A 15,517-nucleotide genomic window follows, 5' to 3' on the forward strand; every position below is an offset into this window, starting at 1 on the left:
TTCTTCTATGGGCTGCTTAGTGCTGCAGTACTTGTAATACTTCTCTTAAACATGCACTGGTAAAGAGGCATATGCAGTCATCTATTTTTATATGCTGCAGTGTATATTTTAGTATTTGCTTTTGAGGATCTTTTCCCCCTAAAACAAAGGAAATAGAGGAATTTTATTCCCAATAATACAGGTAAATTTTCTGTGAAGACAATCTTATTTTGGAAATGCTAGATCTAATTTGACTGTCAATGAGATCCATTGTCTCCTTTAAAGTACAAGAATTTGACTTTGCTCTCTCATAAAAGAATTGGAGGAAACAAGTTGAATTGCAACTGTTTTCCCTATTTAGATTAGAAAAGTATTAAATCTAGCAAAGAGATGTTGATATGGCCCAGATCTGTATTCCTCATGAATGAGTCTTGTACTGAGCAAACCTCTGAATTCCTTGTTCTTGCCTTGTGCTAAAATGTAATTCATTTTTCCTCTAGTCCCATTGCTATGATTAACCAAGAAAAAGCATTTGAAGGGATAAACTTTTTAACAGTTGTGCTGATCAGTATAGGGTTGCAGTATTTTTATAGCAAGCTGAAGTGATCCAGAAATAATAGGATCAATTACTTAGGAGTGAGATCTTAATTTTAATTAAAGACCTGCCAAGTCATGGTGATAAATAGTAACAGCGAACATTTCTCATGTATATTATGAATTATCTTCCAGTGTCTTGTTTTTCCACTATAAGTAGTTTTATTGCACTCTAGCTATTAGTTAAGTGGATTTTGAGGGGGGAGGAAGGAAGAGGAAGAAACAGTACAATTCAGTGAGTTTGACTTGTTGAATTACTTCTGTCAACCTTGTTAATTTGTGAATTGTTGCTGAAGAGACTGGAATGGCAATGAAATACTGTACTGGGGAAAGATGTATGGTTTTCTCATTGCTTGGATTATACTTGAGCAGATTTTATGCCTTTTGTGATTATCCTTTCACCTCCCAAACATGTATATGGCCTCATGGTGTGGCAATTTTCCACCTATATACTGGCAACGTAAGTACAACAGCTCTGAAGTCAACCAAATACTAACATTTTAAAGGCAGATGTAGGTAAGGGTAAAAGACTTCTATAGTAGATAGAACCCTGTTACACTTTGAATTTTTTTGGGGAAGTTTAAGATACTTTTTTCCTCTCTGGTCTATGCTTTCAGGTTTAGTAACATACAGGTGAAGAATCAGGGACATGTACATCTGTGCTGGGGATGTAGGGCAGTATCTCTCTAAGGGTCCTAGTTATAAGCAGCTATGTGCCTGCTTTATTTTGAGGTGTGTTTAAGGATTGATTTGTAAGATTCAGATTTGATCCATATTTTACTTTGAAAGAAAAAAAAATACTACCTTTTTTGTATTTCATTTCTGAAGTAAGCTTGAGGCACCAGAAGTCTAAAATAACAGTGCCTTGAATTAGCACAGCATGAGTGAACTGGTTGCACTTGCAGCCTATCCAGCAGTAAGCTATCATAAACCATGGAAGATCACATAGATGAAACAGGCTGCTGGTGTGTAGCTTATTGTATTAATATTTACTTTTTCGGTTGCCTTTTACGAAGAGTTTTCCTCTTAGATTTCAAACTTTAACTCACGGTGCATCTTTTCAGAAGAGAATCCCCCATGTTCTGCCTGTCTAGCAAGCTCATAGTTAGCTATTGGAGATTGTCTAGTGGCAGCAACAAACATTGCACTAGCTAATGTTGAAGAACTCTGAATCTTATCTTTGCACAATGCATTTTCCCATGCTTTGCATACAGGGTGAGTGCAAATCTCCGCAAATTACAGTTGCCAGATGTCTTAAAATGCTCTTTTTGACTATTTGTCTTTAATGACATTCAAACACACAGCATAATGAAATTTAAGTCCAGTTACTGTACTGTAGATTTATATTCCTAGTATTAACAAAGTATTCACAATTCTTATTTAAATGAAGAATTTTTAGTGGAATTGACTTAATCTGTAAGATAAAATTTAGGCTTTTTTGGTCCATCTGGTCTACCAAATTTATACCATAGCCTTGTAGCAGGTGTGTGATTATCCTTTGGTATTTAAGTACTGCATGCCTCATTTCATTCCAGTAATAGTGTCTCACAGGACAAAAGCATCCATCCAATCTGTTCTCTCATTTCACTGTGAATTGCCTGTTCATCGTTTTGTATTCAAAGATGGATCTTTTTTTTACCAACTTCCTACCAGAACATGTGGGACCTTTTGTAGCTGTTGAGAAATATGAGCATACCTAACTTGATTGCACCTGGTGCTTGCCACTTTTTTGATAGATGTTGACTGTTGGAACTGCAGATTTCCAGGACAAACCAAACTGTCACCACCATTTAGGTCTCATTCCAACAAAACAGCTAAACACATGTAAATTCAAGCATTGAGCACTGTTGTTGACTTCATTAAGTATGTGAAAAGTTGAGTGTGTTTATAAGCATTCCTTAAACATTCTTGTTGAAGATTGGTAAGGCCCCAAGTCTGTGAAAGGAGTAGTCCTTCTGATTTTTAGTCCTTCTAGTAGGAGTACAGTCAGGTACTCACATATGTAAGTAAATGCAGAACTGGTGCCTGAGGCTATGGTTTCACAAGCAGCTGGGCTAATGGCTTGCTGCTACTAAGAGGAAGATCTTGCTCGGTCCTGTTCCTCCTGGCTTTGCAGCCTCTCTAGCTTTGGGGTGTCACATCCTTGCACTGCTTGCTCTCCTTTCTGGCTCAGACTTGGCCTACTGAACAGTCTCAGGCATCAGGGACTGACATCTGAGTGTTAGTAATGCAGCTTTTTAAGATGACTTGGGAGCCTGAGCCACCTACCTGTATTGGGAGATAGTATCTTATCCACCTAAACCTGCAGGACTGTATCCTCATCTTTAGGCTTCTGCTGCAGCGTTTTTGCAAACAGCGTTGCACTGTGTTAAAGACCTCGATGTTAACCTCAAAATAAGCTGCTATTAATACTTACTAATATGAAACTGGCAGGATTGAATGGAGGTGATTGTTTCCTTCCAGACTTTAGTACTCCTGTTCCCGAGCACCCTGTTAAGTTACCTGCATCAGCCTTAAATGGGGGTCAGTATATGACTACGTGAAGCCTTTCTGAAAGGAGACTTCCAAGGCAAGTGTTAGCAGAAGCTTTCCTCTGTAGGGCTTTCCTAGTATTTCACTGGTCATTTTTGAAATCTGAACATCATGTGAGAAATTTTTCATGAATGATCAGTTGGAAAATGTGCTCCTGTCTTTGGCTCCTAGCTGCTGCCATAGTACTTAGCTTAAATGACTTTCTTTGCTTTTATACTTTGTTCGCTTTTTTCCTGTGTAATGCATGACCTAATTCTATACCCAATATTTTACCTCAATTTAAATGTTTTGAGAGCAAGTTCTCTCCTCAGATCCTATATGTGTTGTTTTCTTAAATTGTAAGTCATGTTACATATTAGCATGTTGCATACACATCAGATCCTATATGTGGTGTTTTCTTAAATTGTAAGTCAAGTTACATATTAGCAGGCTATGTTGATTTGTTAATATTGGCTCTATTTCAAACTATGTCAGCAAATACTTTGCTATTAAACCATCCATTTTCTGTGTTCTGGTTGGTTCTTAAAAGGAACACATAATTGCTGTTTTAGTAAAATTCTTATGTTTGACTTTTATGAATCCTGATATTCTTATGAAAGACTTGAATGCTGTAGGTCAGCTGTTAGGCATTGTCCCTGGGGAACGTAGTTAGCAGTTACTGAATCTGGCTCCGTACATTTACCACTTCCCATATTCACTTCAGCCATCCCTGCAGTGGTAAGAGTTTTAGACCAGTCGTTACAATTTGTGCTGTTCCTGTAATGGCTCTGGACAATGTTTTCTGTGAGAAATCCAAAATTACAGAACAAATAGGATTTTGATAGTATCTGAATTCTTGTATCTGCATGAACTGATTTTTATAATTGTTACTTTCAATATAAGAATGGCTGCTGCTTTGCCTTGAAATGGAAGAAACAAAGCTAGCTTTTTATCTGGAAAATCAGAAGTTTATCAGTGAGCCAGATGCTTTGCTGTGGGGGAAGAAGGGCACAACACTAAAATTAGGTAAAAATGGTTTAAGAATTGCTTCTGTGCCAATTTGTTCCGAGTGTTGAATCTCCTAGAGTCATGGAATAAGCCTACAGGCCACTCTAAGAGAATTTATGAATAATCTAATGAAACTATGGATGGGTACAGCAGAAGGCTTTCCTTTTCCCTGTCCCACTACAGAATGTAATGTTAAAGATAGGATTAGGTGTAACGAAGAATCTTTCTATTGCCTTATCTCTATAGGATTACTGTTTTACTTGATTAGTCTTCATGGACTGGTTATGCTGATGGTCTCAAAAATAATTTCTTTGAAAATCTGAAGTCTTGTGTTCAAATGTCTCATGCTGTAACCACTTAAACCTTGAATCATTTGTGAGTTCTTCTGCATTTATGAAATGTCAGTCCTATGGTTTGTTATGGAATATAGCCTGAATATTTCATTGTGTGTCTTATCCACCTTTACCTTAAGCTCTTGCCACTTGAGAAAACAGGCATTTAAAGCAGCTCTTCAACAGCAGATTCTTATTCTTTAATGGCATCCTGGCTTTCTTCAGAGATGTTATAGATCCTAAAAGGTCCAAAGCAATTTGACTGCTGCTTCTGAAAATACCAATCTCACTGGAATGCCCTGTTTGAGAGGCTAGTGATTCAGCTCATCTTTACAGAAGGTCTTAATGGTACCCGCAAAGTATGTTATGGATGTTTAGAGCAGAGTCCACGTTCTTAGTTATTAGAAACCCTCTAATTTGTTTTTTTAAAAGTAGAGTTTGCCCTGAGTCCAAACTGGGGATGACATTGGTGTTCAGATATGGTGAGCCATTCCTTCTAGAGTTAACTTGAGACTGAATTATCCACAGCTTAGTTTGGTCAAGTCCTTCCTGAGCATCTATTAAGCTTTTGTCGATTACTGTTCTCCCAACCTTCCCAGAACAGTAATTTCTGCAGTTCATAGTTTGTGATATTGTTCCTGTGCGTTTCACTTAGCCTCGGATTTAAAAAGTGGCTGTTACTTATTTAGAAATAACTTTGATTTGCAAAACATTTTTCATTATAATTTCATTTTTCCTAAACAAGTCCAATCCTTTGCACTATTGGTATGTTTAAGTCACTGGAAAAAGTTACTTAAAATCTGGAACAAAAATTTTAGGCAGACATAGATTGGTTATAACACCATTTAGCTCACTAAAGACAGTGCTCCATTTGGAACTAATCAGAGCGTTGTGATTGTTCTAAGCCAAACTGAAACTGCTCTGCTTTCATGTGAGACGGAATCAGTATATGAGCTCAGTTGGTCAAGACATATGGGCTAAATTAATCTTTACCAAATACATAAAAATTAAATCTTTTGGGGAATAATTGGAGGCTATGTATAAACACAATGCAAATTCTAAGTTGCACGCAATGTTTATTGTAATGGTAGTGGGGTGGAAGGAGAGAAGGGAATATAAAGATAGGCAACATATTGTAATAGAAACTGCTTGACATTTAGGGAGTTTCTGAAACCATGTGGCTCCAGTCTTATTCAGCTTCAAGTATTACTGTAAGTGTGTTATATTTGCAGCTTGTTCCAGATATTCAGAAACTGGTTATTTAGGATAACAGTCTTGCCTAGATCTAATTTTCTAGCTTTCTCTGTTATTTAGTTGTTCCGAGTTTTTCCCTTGCCAGCAGGATGGTGGTGTCATTGCTAAGTCCTCTGGAACTTGCTCTCAGCAGCAAGCCACTGGAGCGAGAGTTTATTGAGCTCCGGGAGAGACAGTGCGAAATAAGCTTGTTGGTGCAGACTGACTTTGGCAGGGAGATTTAACCCTGGCTTCCCCCCCAAGCTTAAAGTTTAATTGCTAGACTTTTACATGAAAGCTTGATAACAAATTGTTCTTATTGTTGGAAAACAACTCTGCTAGGGAAGATTTATACAAATAAACTTTATTCAAAAAAAGTAGACTAACAGTGCTGAAGAGGGCAGCAGGTATTTGTAATCCTGCTTTTTCCTGATGCTCGTCTTTCTGGGTTGATCTCTGGTGCACATATAAACTTGTTTATGAATGCAAGTATACAAAGTCTTTCACTTGTGCTACTGCCTTAAGCTGTGTGTGTATGAATATGTAAAAGTCAGTCTTACAATTATCTATTGTAAGCTTCATTTTATAGAAGTAGGAAGGTGCTATTTTTGGCTTGCATTGTGTTGGTTGATATCAATATGTAAGGCTAATGGTAGGGTGAGCAAAACATTGTTTTAAGTTGTCCTTCCACCTCATGGCACTGTCTCAAGTAATCAGTCTGAATGAGCCTTGTTCGCTGCAGGAAACTCTAGTCTCTGATATTAGTTACCATGAGTAAAGGATAGCTGCTTTTGTTATGTCAAGCTAATATTTTCTTCTGAGAGTTGTGAAAGGCTGAAATCCGTGTTAAATTATAGTTGCAGCTCTACATACTGAGATTTCAGTTAATTCAAAATGTGGCAACTGAAATTCAAGTAATGCATTAGTGTGAGCACTTTTGTTGGTCTTAACTACCTCTTTAAAACGCATTTTCCTCTTTCAGATACTTAAACCCTTGTGTTTGTACTGCTAATGTGACTGTTCATCCACTTCTGCTTCTCATTACCTAGAAAACAAGAGAGTAATTGCCTTGCTTATGAGGCAGGCGTTGAATGTTATACTAGTAATAGATGTTTTTGTGTTGCTACATAATTGTGAATACTTTTGTGGACAGCAGCTAAAGTAGGCAATGTTCTATTCTGCTTTTTCTTATGATTTATGTTTGTTTCTGTAGCTTTAAGTAATGGTGAAAATATGTTTCTTATGCTAAGTGCAGTTTAGAAGGTACATATTAGGCCATGAAATCTGTTTTGATGATGCAGCCTGCTGTTCGGGCAATTTTTAGCGTGTAATTTTTCATTGAAATACGATCTTGATAACAGGCTTTCAAATGGCAAAAACAACAAGATAGTTTTTTCTGTGTATTAGAATTCATTCCATGCAATCTATGTGGAAATACTTTTCAATGCCTTCAGTTTGCATCTGTATAGGTAGATGACATAACATAAAAATGTTATTTTCTGAGTCCTTTTTTCCCCTAATTTAGTTGTTGAAAAGTTAACTACAGTGTGAAGAGGTTAACTGTCTTGCAATATGTCCACAGTTGACTGCTCTGTGACTATTGTTAAAAAAAATTATACTTTAAGTGGCTTTATAGATTATCTTGGCTAATCTAGATTTGTGCGTAGCTGCTGACTAAAACAATTTCCTTGAACTGTTACTTCTGGAATATCAATAGTAACACCATTTGGTTTTAAAAGAAGCATATGTCTCCTAACCGCTTTCACAGCAGTACTCTTCACTCTGGAGGAAGGTGCAACATTCTAGCATTACCTCAGTGTACTATATTGTTTTTTGTGTTCTTCTTTCCAGGTCGCTCCAAGGTCCGAGACCCCCATAAACAGTGTCAGTAACAGTTTGGAAAATGTACTACATACGTCAACACATTCCATTGAAGAGTCATTACCCAAGAGGCCTTCGGGGAAGCACTCCAAAGGTGTGTCCCTTTTTGCATTCTTCCAATGGGGGGAAAGAACTGGTATCTCTTTATGGCAATTAACATTACTTTTAATCATGATTGGAGACTGGAATTTTGCTGCTTTACTGTTGGGTTGGATTGAGCAAAGACAGTCATAGAAGGGTTTTTGTAGGAAGTGTTTGTTAGCATACCAATGAAAAATGTTCAGCAAGAGACAAGTCTGAGTATTCTTCTGGAAATAAAGCAGGAAAATTGAGTTTAAATACTAACTTAGCTTGGGTCAAATATCTTCTCAAAGAATGAATATCTTGGGGACGCGCAATCTCTCATCCTTATAGGAGCAGTTTAGATCTTGTACGGAGCATGCTGTGATGAGTGTTGCTTTACTGGTGAGAAAAGGCAGTTAGAGCGGTTAGGTTTCCACTCGCTTCCACCTTTCTCTTGGTTTCCAAGAATGTGCAGCTGAGATTGAGGGAAGAGAAGGAGTTGAGGATAGGAGAAAGAGCTTGCATCTTAGCACATGTGTGCAAGCTTTCTAACCCCCAGAACTGATTGTTGATCCAAAGCAACTCTTTATTTCTTTTGTAATGATGCATTGCATCCTGACCTGGCTAAAAACTGGGCTTAATGGCTGAGTTGGTAAGTATGCATTCCATTTCCACATTCTAGGCTATGATTATGAATATTAAAACATTTAGGTTAAAATATGACTATAAGTGTTTAATGTATTCAAAGAAACATTATGTGAGGAAAGTCTTTGAACTGTGAGCGGCTGTTTGCATAGAACAGCTTTGTGAACTCTTTGTGGGGTTAATAAAAACAGTGCTGTATGGCCAAAGTGACACAGGTGAAGTATACCATCACAGCGGTAGCACTAGTATTTTGCCTTCAAATGCCATTTTAAAAATGTTGTCATGAACCGTATAACTTAGAGGGCGAAATGGTATGGAATTGGTCTTTGGAGTTCTGTTTCTCTGCCACTGGTTTGCAGCGTAACCTTGTATAAGTGTTTCATTTTAACTATCTGCAAACCAGTATAGTTTAATACCACTTAAATTGTGATCAATAATTTCGAAGCACAACTTCACTTCTTGTGAAAGCAGAGGAACTGATACAGACTGGAAATAGTTAAACATCCCAAGGAAATGTTCTTAGCTTGCCTCCACTGGACCTCCTTTTCCGTGACATACCCAACTATAATCCCAATAGCTGTAAGTAGCAATAATTTTTTACAGCAGAATAGTGCTGTAAGTAGCTATTTCTCCAGCTGTAAAAGCTATCAGGATAGAAGAAAATGCAGCACTAAGCAGAAGCATGGCTAGGTTTGTGGCTTTCATCTGATAAAAATAGGACAGGGTTCAACACTGTTTTCATTCGGGCTCAGTGATTGCTGTTCCAGTACCTGAATATATGCCAAGATTAGTCATGGTACACTGTGAAAATTAATTATATTTTTCTCTGATCTGTTTTTCCCTTATAGAATACCTGCTTAGTTTTCAGAAAATGTGGCTTTTTAATTTGTAGATTGCCTTAGTGATAGTTGGTAAAAGGAGCTGTGGAAAAACACAGCAGTTTTTACTAACTGATATTCTGCTTTCTGGTTCACCAGCGGTGAAAAGTACTTTTGAATTCTCCTTGCTCTGTGATGATCTGAATGGTAGGGAGTTTTTCCTCTTAAGGCTAGAGTGCAGCTGAAGATCATTTTCCAGCCTGGGGCTGCCATTGCACTTCTACAGACCTCAAATTCTCTGAGCAAACAGGCACATCTCTTCATTTAGCAGATTCTGCTAAGAATACAGCAATTTAACTTAGCTTACAGGACATGAAATTCAAAGTCACATGAATAGGGGGTGGACAGGTTGCTTGACTGGTGTAATTTGTGTGTTGATGGTACTTTTTAGTGAGTTCTGTTTCAGATATCTTGAGAGGGCAGAATTTCTCTTTTGTGGTCAGGACTGAGTGAGGTGCTGAAGTTCATCCTCATCTTGACAGAAGTAGCAGAGCCAGACTGTCTCAGTTAAAAGGTTGTAGTTGAAATATAAAAATGAGACCCATTACTAAAGGTGCAATATTCTTTGTGTTTAGTTGGATTACAGGCCAAGTTCATGTTAATCCACTGCATGATTTTAATCTTGATTTGTAGAAATTTCAGTGACATAACATACTATATACATGCTTAGTCAATAGGCTTATAGTAGACTTGGACCTGAAAGTTATCAGTGGCTGTCTTCTCATTAATCCACCCTCCGAATCTAGCTTTTAGCATAAAATGCTTCATGTTTCTAGATGGAGAAATAGGAAAAGTAGCTGAGTGTACTGCTGAATATCTAACTGTTGGAAGTCTTTGTATGCAGTTGTGTTTGCATAATTAAGTGATTAGCTGGAAACATTCATACATGCTTCATCTGGAGACTTGTCAAATGTATATCTTCTGAATAATTAGACCATCCTATCTGCATAGAATATTGCTACATATTTGCCTTAGGAAACAAATACGTAAAAAGGAACATCAGTTTGAAGAGTATGTAAGCCTTTCCTTTCATCTCTAAGGCCCAGCTAACTGCAGGAATATTGCTAGGCATTGCTGGGCTAGATTCATGCTGTAATACCTAAGTTATTGGGAGCAGTGACCAGCTGGGGTGCAGTGGTTACACTCCCCATCTCGTGATTACTGACAGTCATGGGTATTCAGCAAAATTAACCAATTTCTGTATGCCAGTCATTCAGTCTTAGCTAAAACTGTTCTTTTTCTGCATGCATCAGTGGTCAGGCAAGGTAAGATACATTTCTGCATAGATGGTCTGTTTCATTCTGAATTATTGCATTTAAAGTAAAATTTTGTTTCACAGCTCAGTCGTGATATGAGAAAGATCCCATATCTGTAGACATAAGCTTGTGCAGGTATCTGTGCTTTATCTGGACTTCTCTTTTGTAAAATAAAGTTCAAAGATTCAGGCTGTGTTGGTTTATCAAAAATAGGGATGACATTGACATGCAAGGATGTAATTCTTGTCTGAAGTTTGGCCATAATTTGCAGTAGTATAAATTGTGCTTTTCACTCTAAGTGTAATTTGTATGATCAGTAACTTAGGATCATTCAAATCTATTTTCACAGCTGTAGACATTATTTTAACTGGAGGTAACTTTGGGAATTAGTCTTTCCCTTCTCTCAGGGACTGGTTGTCATATTACACTTGTAAGCTGCCGGCAGGTTTATTTACAGGTTTTAAAGTATTGACAGATCTCACTGATCAAGGAGAACTGAGGCAAATATGGACAGATTCTTGTGTTACATGTAATTCAAATTCCAGCAGTAATGTGTTGCTACATCTTTGTCACACTTTTTTAACTGTTTCTAGAACGCAGTAAGGTTTTAACTATGCTTTTAACATTGATCCAAACACAGCAATCAAATTTATGAAGGCTGGCGGTTCTGTTGCATACTGGCCGAGTCAAGTGCCCCGCTGTCCTTCTTATCCTAAGCTTTCTTCCGCAATATTATAAGAATTAGATGGCACAAGTATAACTGCAGAAGGTGTCAGTGCCTGAATGGTTGATCTGAGTCTCAGAGATGAGATTTTATGCTTGTAATTCAGTTTGCCTGAGAGGCATACTTTCAGTAGCAGTACAACTGTGTGGAGTTGGTCCTTTCTTTAGGCAGGTGTCCATTTTGGAGCACGGTGCTGACAAAGTAAACAAACTTACCTGGAGGAACCTGATAAAGGCACCAAGGCTTCTCTTATTTAAATTTACACAGCCTGTAGACATTCTATTTGATATCTACTTGTTTATGCCTTTTTTCAGGTAGCTGGGATTTTTGTCCTTCGTTGGTATAAGTTCAGTTTAAAACTACTTACTATGCACATTGGCTTGCAGGGTTTTTTGCATGCTTTAAGTCCTTTAAACTCGAAAGGTTGAAGTAGATGGTTTCCAGAAAGTGTTCCCCAGAAGGTGATGTTCTGTCAGCCACTAGCTATTGCATAGATCCTGTTGCTTTCATGATGTTTCCCGTCCTAAATGTTGGGAAAGAATTGGGCCCACCTTTTGTACTTCTTTCTTTGCCCTGCTTTTTACATGCCTTAAGGTTAGCAAGGTGTTCTGAGGTTATCCTTTGTTCTGTGGGTAAGGGAACTATGGTACAGCCCCTGGAAAAGCTAACTGTGTCAGGCAATCCTTGCTCCGTTCGCAATCTCAAGATAAAGGCTTAATATTCTGCAGTTTCTGGGAAGCTACCTGCAGAACCTTTTCCCAGGAGCAAGTGACACAGGTGATTAAAGGAGGTCACAGGTTTAAAAAATGCTAAATTATATTAGCTAGCAACTTTTCTGCAGGCAATGCTGAGCTGGTAGCTAGGGGAAATTCAGTCGCTATGCCCCAAAATCCAGAATGAGCCATCTGACTTAAATTCCATTCACAGAACTAATTTGTAACAAGCCTGTAGATAGAGATATTCCGACCTTGTGTGGCAGTCCCCAAAAGAATATAGTTGTTAATCAAATCTTAATGAAAAATTCAGCTTATTTTGTAAAAAGCTTGAAAAGATGCAGGAATTTCCCACATGCTAGAGATGTTATTAATTACTCTTATTGTAATGTTCCAAAGAGAATGATTCAGCCATTAGGTGGATAACACTGCAGGCAAGTAACACTATTACTCTGTGCATATGACATTTTTTAGCAATGTATTAAACATGGTCAGTGACCACAGCATATTTTCCAAAAGCACAGTGGAATAAAGTACACTAGACCAGATGTTGAAGTACAGAACAAAAGAATCTTTATTATAAATACAATGTAAGTTGCAAAGTATTACAGTATGAAGACTGCAGTCTAAGGACCTCGTTTCTTATAATACAGAATAAAATTTTGATTTGTCACAGCCCTGTTCTAAATTTTCTGTAGTGGAAGTTGTGTAGCATTTGAGATGCCCATTACTGTTACGAGGCTTTGCAGGTGTTGCTACAACTGCTTTCCTCTGTAAACAATCTTCAAGATGGCTTTCTCCATGGAACAAGTTTAATTTTCTGGGAAGTGACAGGACTCCCCTCTTCTTGCTTCCTGTATATTTAAATTATCTTTCCTTTACTGTTACCACACACAACCTCAAAATCTTCTTCAAGCCAGTCTGATTTCAAATGAAGCAACTGGTGAAATCTGATCCTTTATATAGTGAAGCTGAATCACAATTCTTGCAACATATGCATCTAATGATAAGCACAGACTGCTTTCTGTAGGCAGAGAGGAGTAAAGCTTTTAGATGTAAAATGGATGCGGTATGCTTTATTCTACAATCTGTACTCCATTTAGTACTTCTGCGCACAGTAAAACTTCTTGCTTAATTTAAATTTGTTATTTGTGCACATCTGAGTTGAGGCGGCTTTGCAGAATCTGTGTCCCAGGCTGGAATAAGCATGTGCATGACTTATAGGATAAAAGGAATCAGAATTGGTGGGCATGATGAAAAAACAAATTTTAGAGAAAATGAATCTCAGTAATGTGTTGATTTAATATTGGATTAATACAAGGATGTAAAGTATATCCTTGCTCGCAGTAATCCTGTTGACCTCAGGTGGAATAAGAGTTCCAGATAGGTTAAGCAGATTGTGTGTAACGAGCTTTGGAATCTAAATTGTTCCGTTAACAGACAGCAGAATGTGTGGTATGAGCTATGCAGAAATTTCAACTGTAATTTCACTACCCTATTTATTTTCTTTGGGCAAAATGTGTTTATATGGTCTTTCACTTGCTTTTTTTTTCCTCCCGCTTCCTTGGATCATCATTTTTCCACAAGAAGCTAGGTTGCAGGAGCTCTCTTAGTTAATGGCAATCAACAGCGTTTTTCCTCCAAAAATGTTTGACATCAGTTAAGCCTGTTGAATGAGGAGAGGATATGGGAGGGGGGGAAACCCTGAAATCCTTTTGGTTTGGGGTCCAGACTTTGCAGTGCCTTGTGTTCTGCATCAGTTGTATAGCTAGATTATTCTGTTTTTAAGTAAATACATTATCTCCAACAATATTGGGTCAACTACTGTTGGCCTAAATATTTCTTTAAGCCCTGTCCTATAATCCTTCAGAAAAAATCCCCCTTTACCAACTGTATGTAACTTTTCAGCTGTTGGTATGTTTTTGTTCATTTTATCTCTGAAGTAAACTTCAGCAATATAGATGTCTTAGGTCACACAGAAGGCATTCAATTCCAGGCTTACTTACTGTCTCCAATATAGTAGCTTTTGAGTATCAAGTATTTAGAGTTAATTCTAGCAGTCAAATCTGAGGATTAGTGTACTTAAATATTTTGATGTTGCATAGTTTCCCCCTTTGCTTGGAGACTATTGTATATTAAGAAACTTCTTCAAGCCTGTACGCTTCATAAATCATGCGGCTTGGTTTTCCATAGTTGATGTTGGAGTTCAGCTAAGGTTGGGGGTTTAACTTTGGAATAAAGAAAATCATGGGTTTTCTTTGCTTTTTTAAAAAATTAAGAATATTGCATTTCATCTCAAGTTTTCACTGATTGTGCAGTTGTACCTGCTCACATGCAGGCAAGAATATATGTCCATTTTATACCATCAAAGCCAGAGGCCAAGTGAAGTAGTTCTCCCCTTGGCTGTTTCAGGGCTGGGATTAGAATTATAAACTCCTTGTGCTGCACTTGGACTCTGGCAAATTTACATTGTTAGGTGGTGCTGTGGGTTAATAAGTAAACTTTTGTACTCCTGAGATTGGAGTCGGTATTTGTCATCCTTGTTGCCTCTCCTTCCACATAAATTTGTCAGGAGAAATCTGGGATTGCAATGGCAAGATGTAGGGGGGGAGGAGGGGAGGGGAGCGCAGCCTGAGGAGTCCCCTGTGAAGAGCATAGAGACACCAGCACGCTTTAGAAGAAACCTCTATTCTTCATTAAGTTACTAGCTCAGTCCCAGCTTCCATTCATTCATGGAAGAAAGCATTACCTGCGAAGTGTTGGCAAGGGGGATTTTGAAGTTGTTCTCCTAACTCCTTTGAGGTATGAACAAAGACCCCTACAATCTAGCAGTTATTCTAGACTGTTCCGGATGCTTAAAGATCATTTTTATAAGAAGAATTGTAACTGTTGCTTTTGGTGAAAATTTGATTTACTGAAGCAATCTTCAAGATTCAAAATTGTGTAATTTTTAGAGTAGACTGACCTAAACACCAAGACTCTAAACTCTCTTCAGCCCAGGAAAGATTAAGGTGTAGCATGGATAGTTCATCCCTGATAAATTTAATCTAACCACCAATAGTAGCAATGAGGCTAACAGCTAATGCAGCCTTTTATATGGCTAATTTGCACGAAAGCCAATGCTTTTGTTGCTGCTTTTGTTACCCATGCTAACTGAATTAAAAGCTAGGGTTAATGTCTATTCCATGCAATAATTGTCTTCGCCCTTTTGCACAAACACTTTAAGATACTTCCTAACAAATTGTGTAATTCATGGCATGGATTCATTCACTAGGAGAGCCCTTTATGGTGCACCCACAGCAGTTACATAAAAAGACTGAAAGGTCTACCTCTTGGCCGAGAGCTGCAGTGAGTTGGTTTCACTTGAAAGGCATGCTGTCTATATTTAAGTGTTTCTTGTTTAGGTTTGCATTACAGGAGACCCTGTAATGCAGATTTCCTATAAGTAGTTCTAATAGTCTATATGCGGTATGCCTTGTTTGCATATTCATCTAAAATAATAGGTATATCGCACATACTTCTAGGGGCACTATCATCTTGAATCTTCTGAATGTTTTTTCTTTAATCTTTGGTCTCTGCTTGTTTTCCTGAAAATGGTGATCGAATCACTATACCTTATTAGCTGTTGAGCCTGTTGACTAAATTCGTTCGAATTTGACAGAGGTATTTGGAGTTGCTTTATCTAATGTAGTGTCTGGAT

General features: G+C 37.8%; 1 protein-coding gene across 3 annotated transcripts in view; it reads left to right on the top strand.

The window, feature by feature from the left end:
- ZCCHC14 (zinc finger CCHC-type containing 14) overlaps positions 1-15,517 on the top strand; it is a 57,004-nt gene that overhangs the window by 6,419 nt on the left and 35,068 nt on the right. For all 3 annotated transcript variants that reach the window (XR_010885275.1, XR_010885274.1, XM_013956994.2), the window contains exon 2: positions 7,509-7,632. Coding sequence is in view for 1 of the 3 variants with exons in the window: in XM_013956994.2 (XP_013812448.2) it covers positions 7,509-7,632 (124 nt within the window). In the remaining 2 variants the exon portion in view is untranslated. The remainder of the gene's footprint in view (positions 1-7,508; positions 7,633-15,517) is intronic.

The sequence above is a fragment of the Apteryx mantelli genome, chromosome 10, assembly GCF_036417845.1.
Source record: "Apteryx mantelli isolate bAptMan1 chromosome 10, bAptMan1.hap1, whole genome shotgun sequence".
NCBI lineage: Eukaryota > Metazoa > Chordata > Aves > Apterygiformes > Apterygidae > Apteryx > Apteryx mantelli.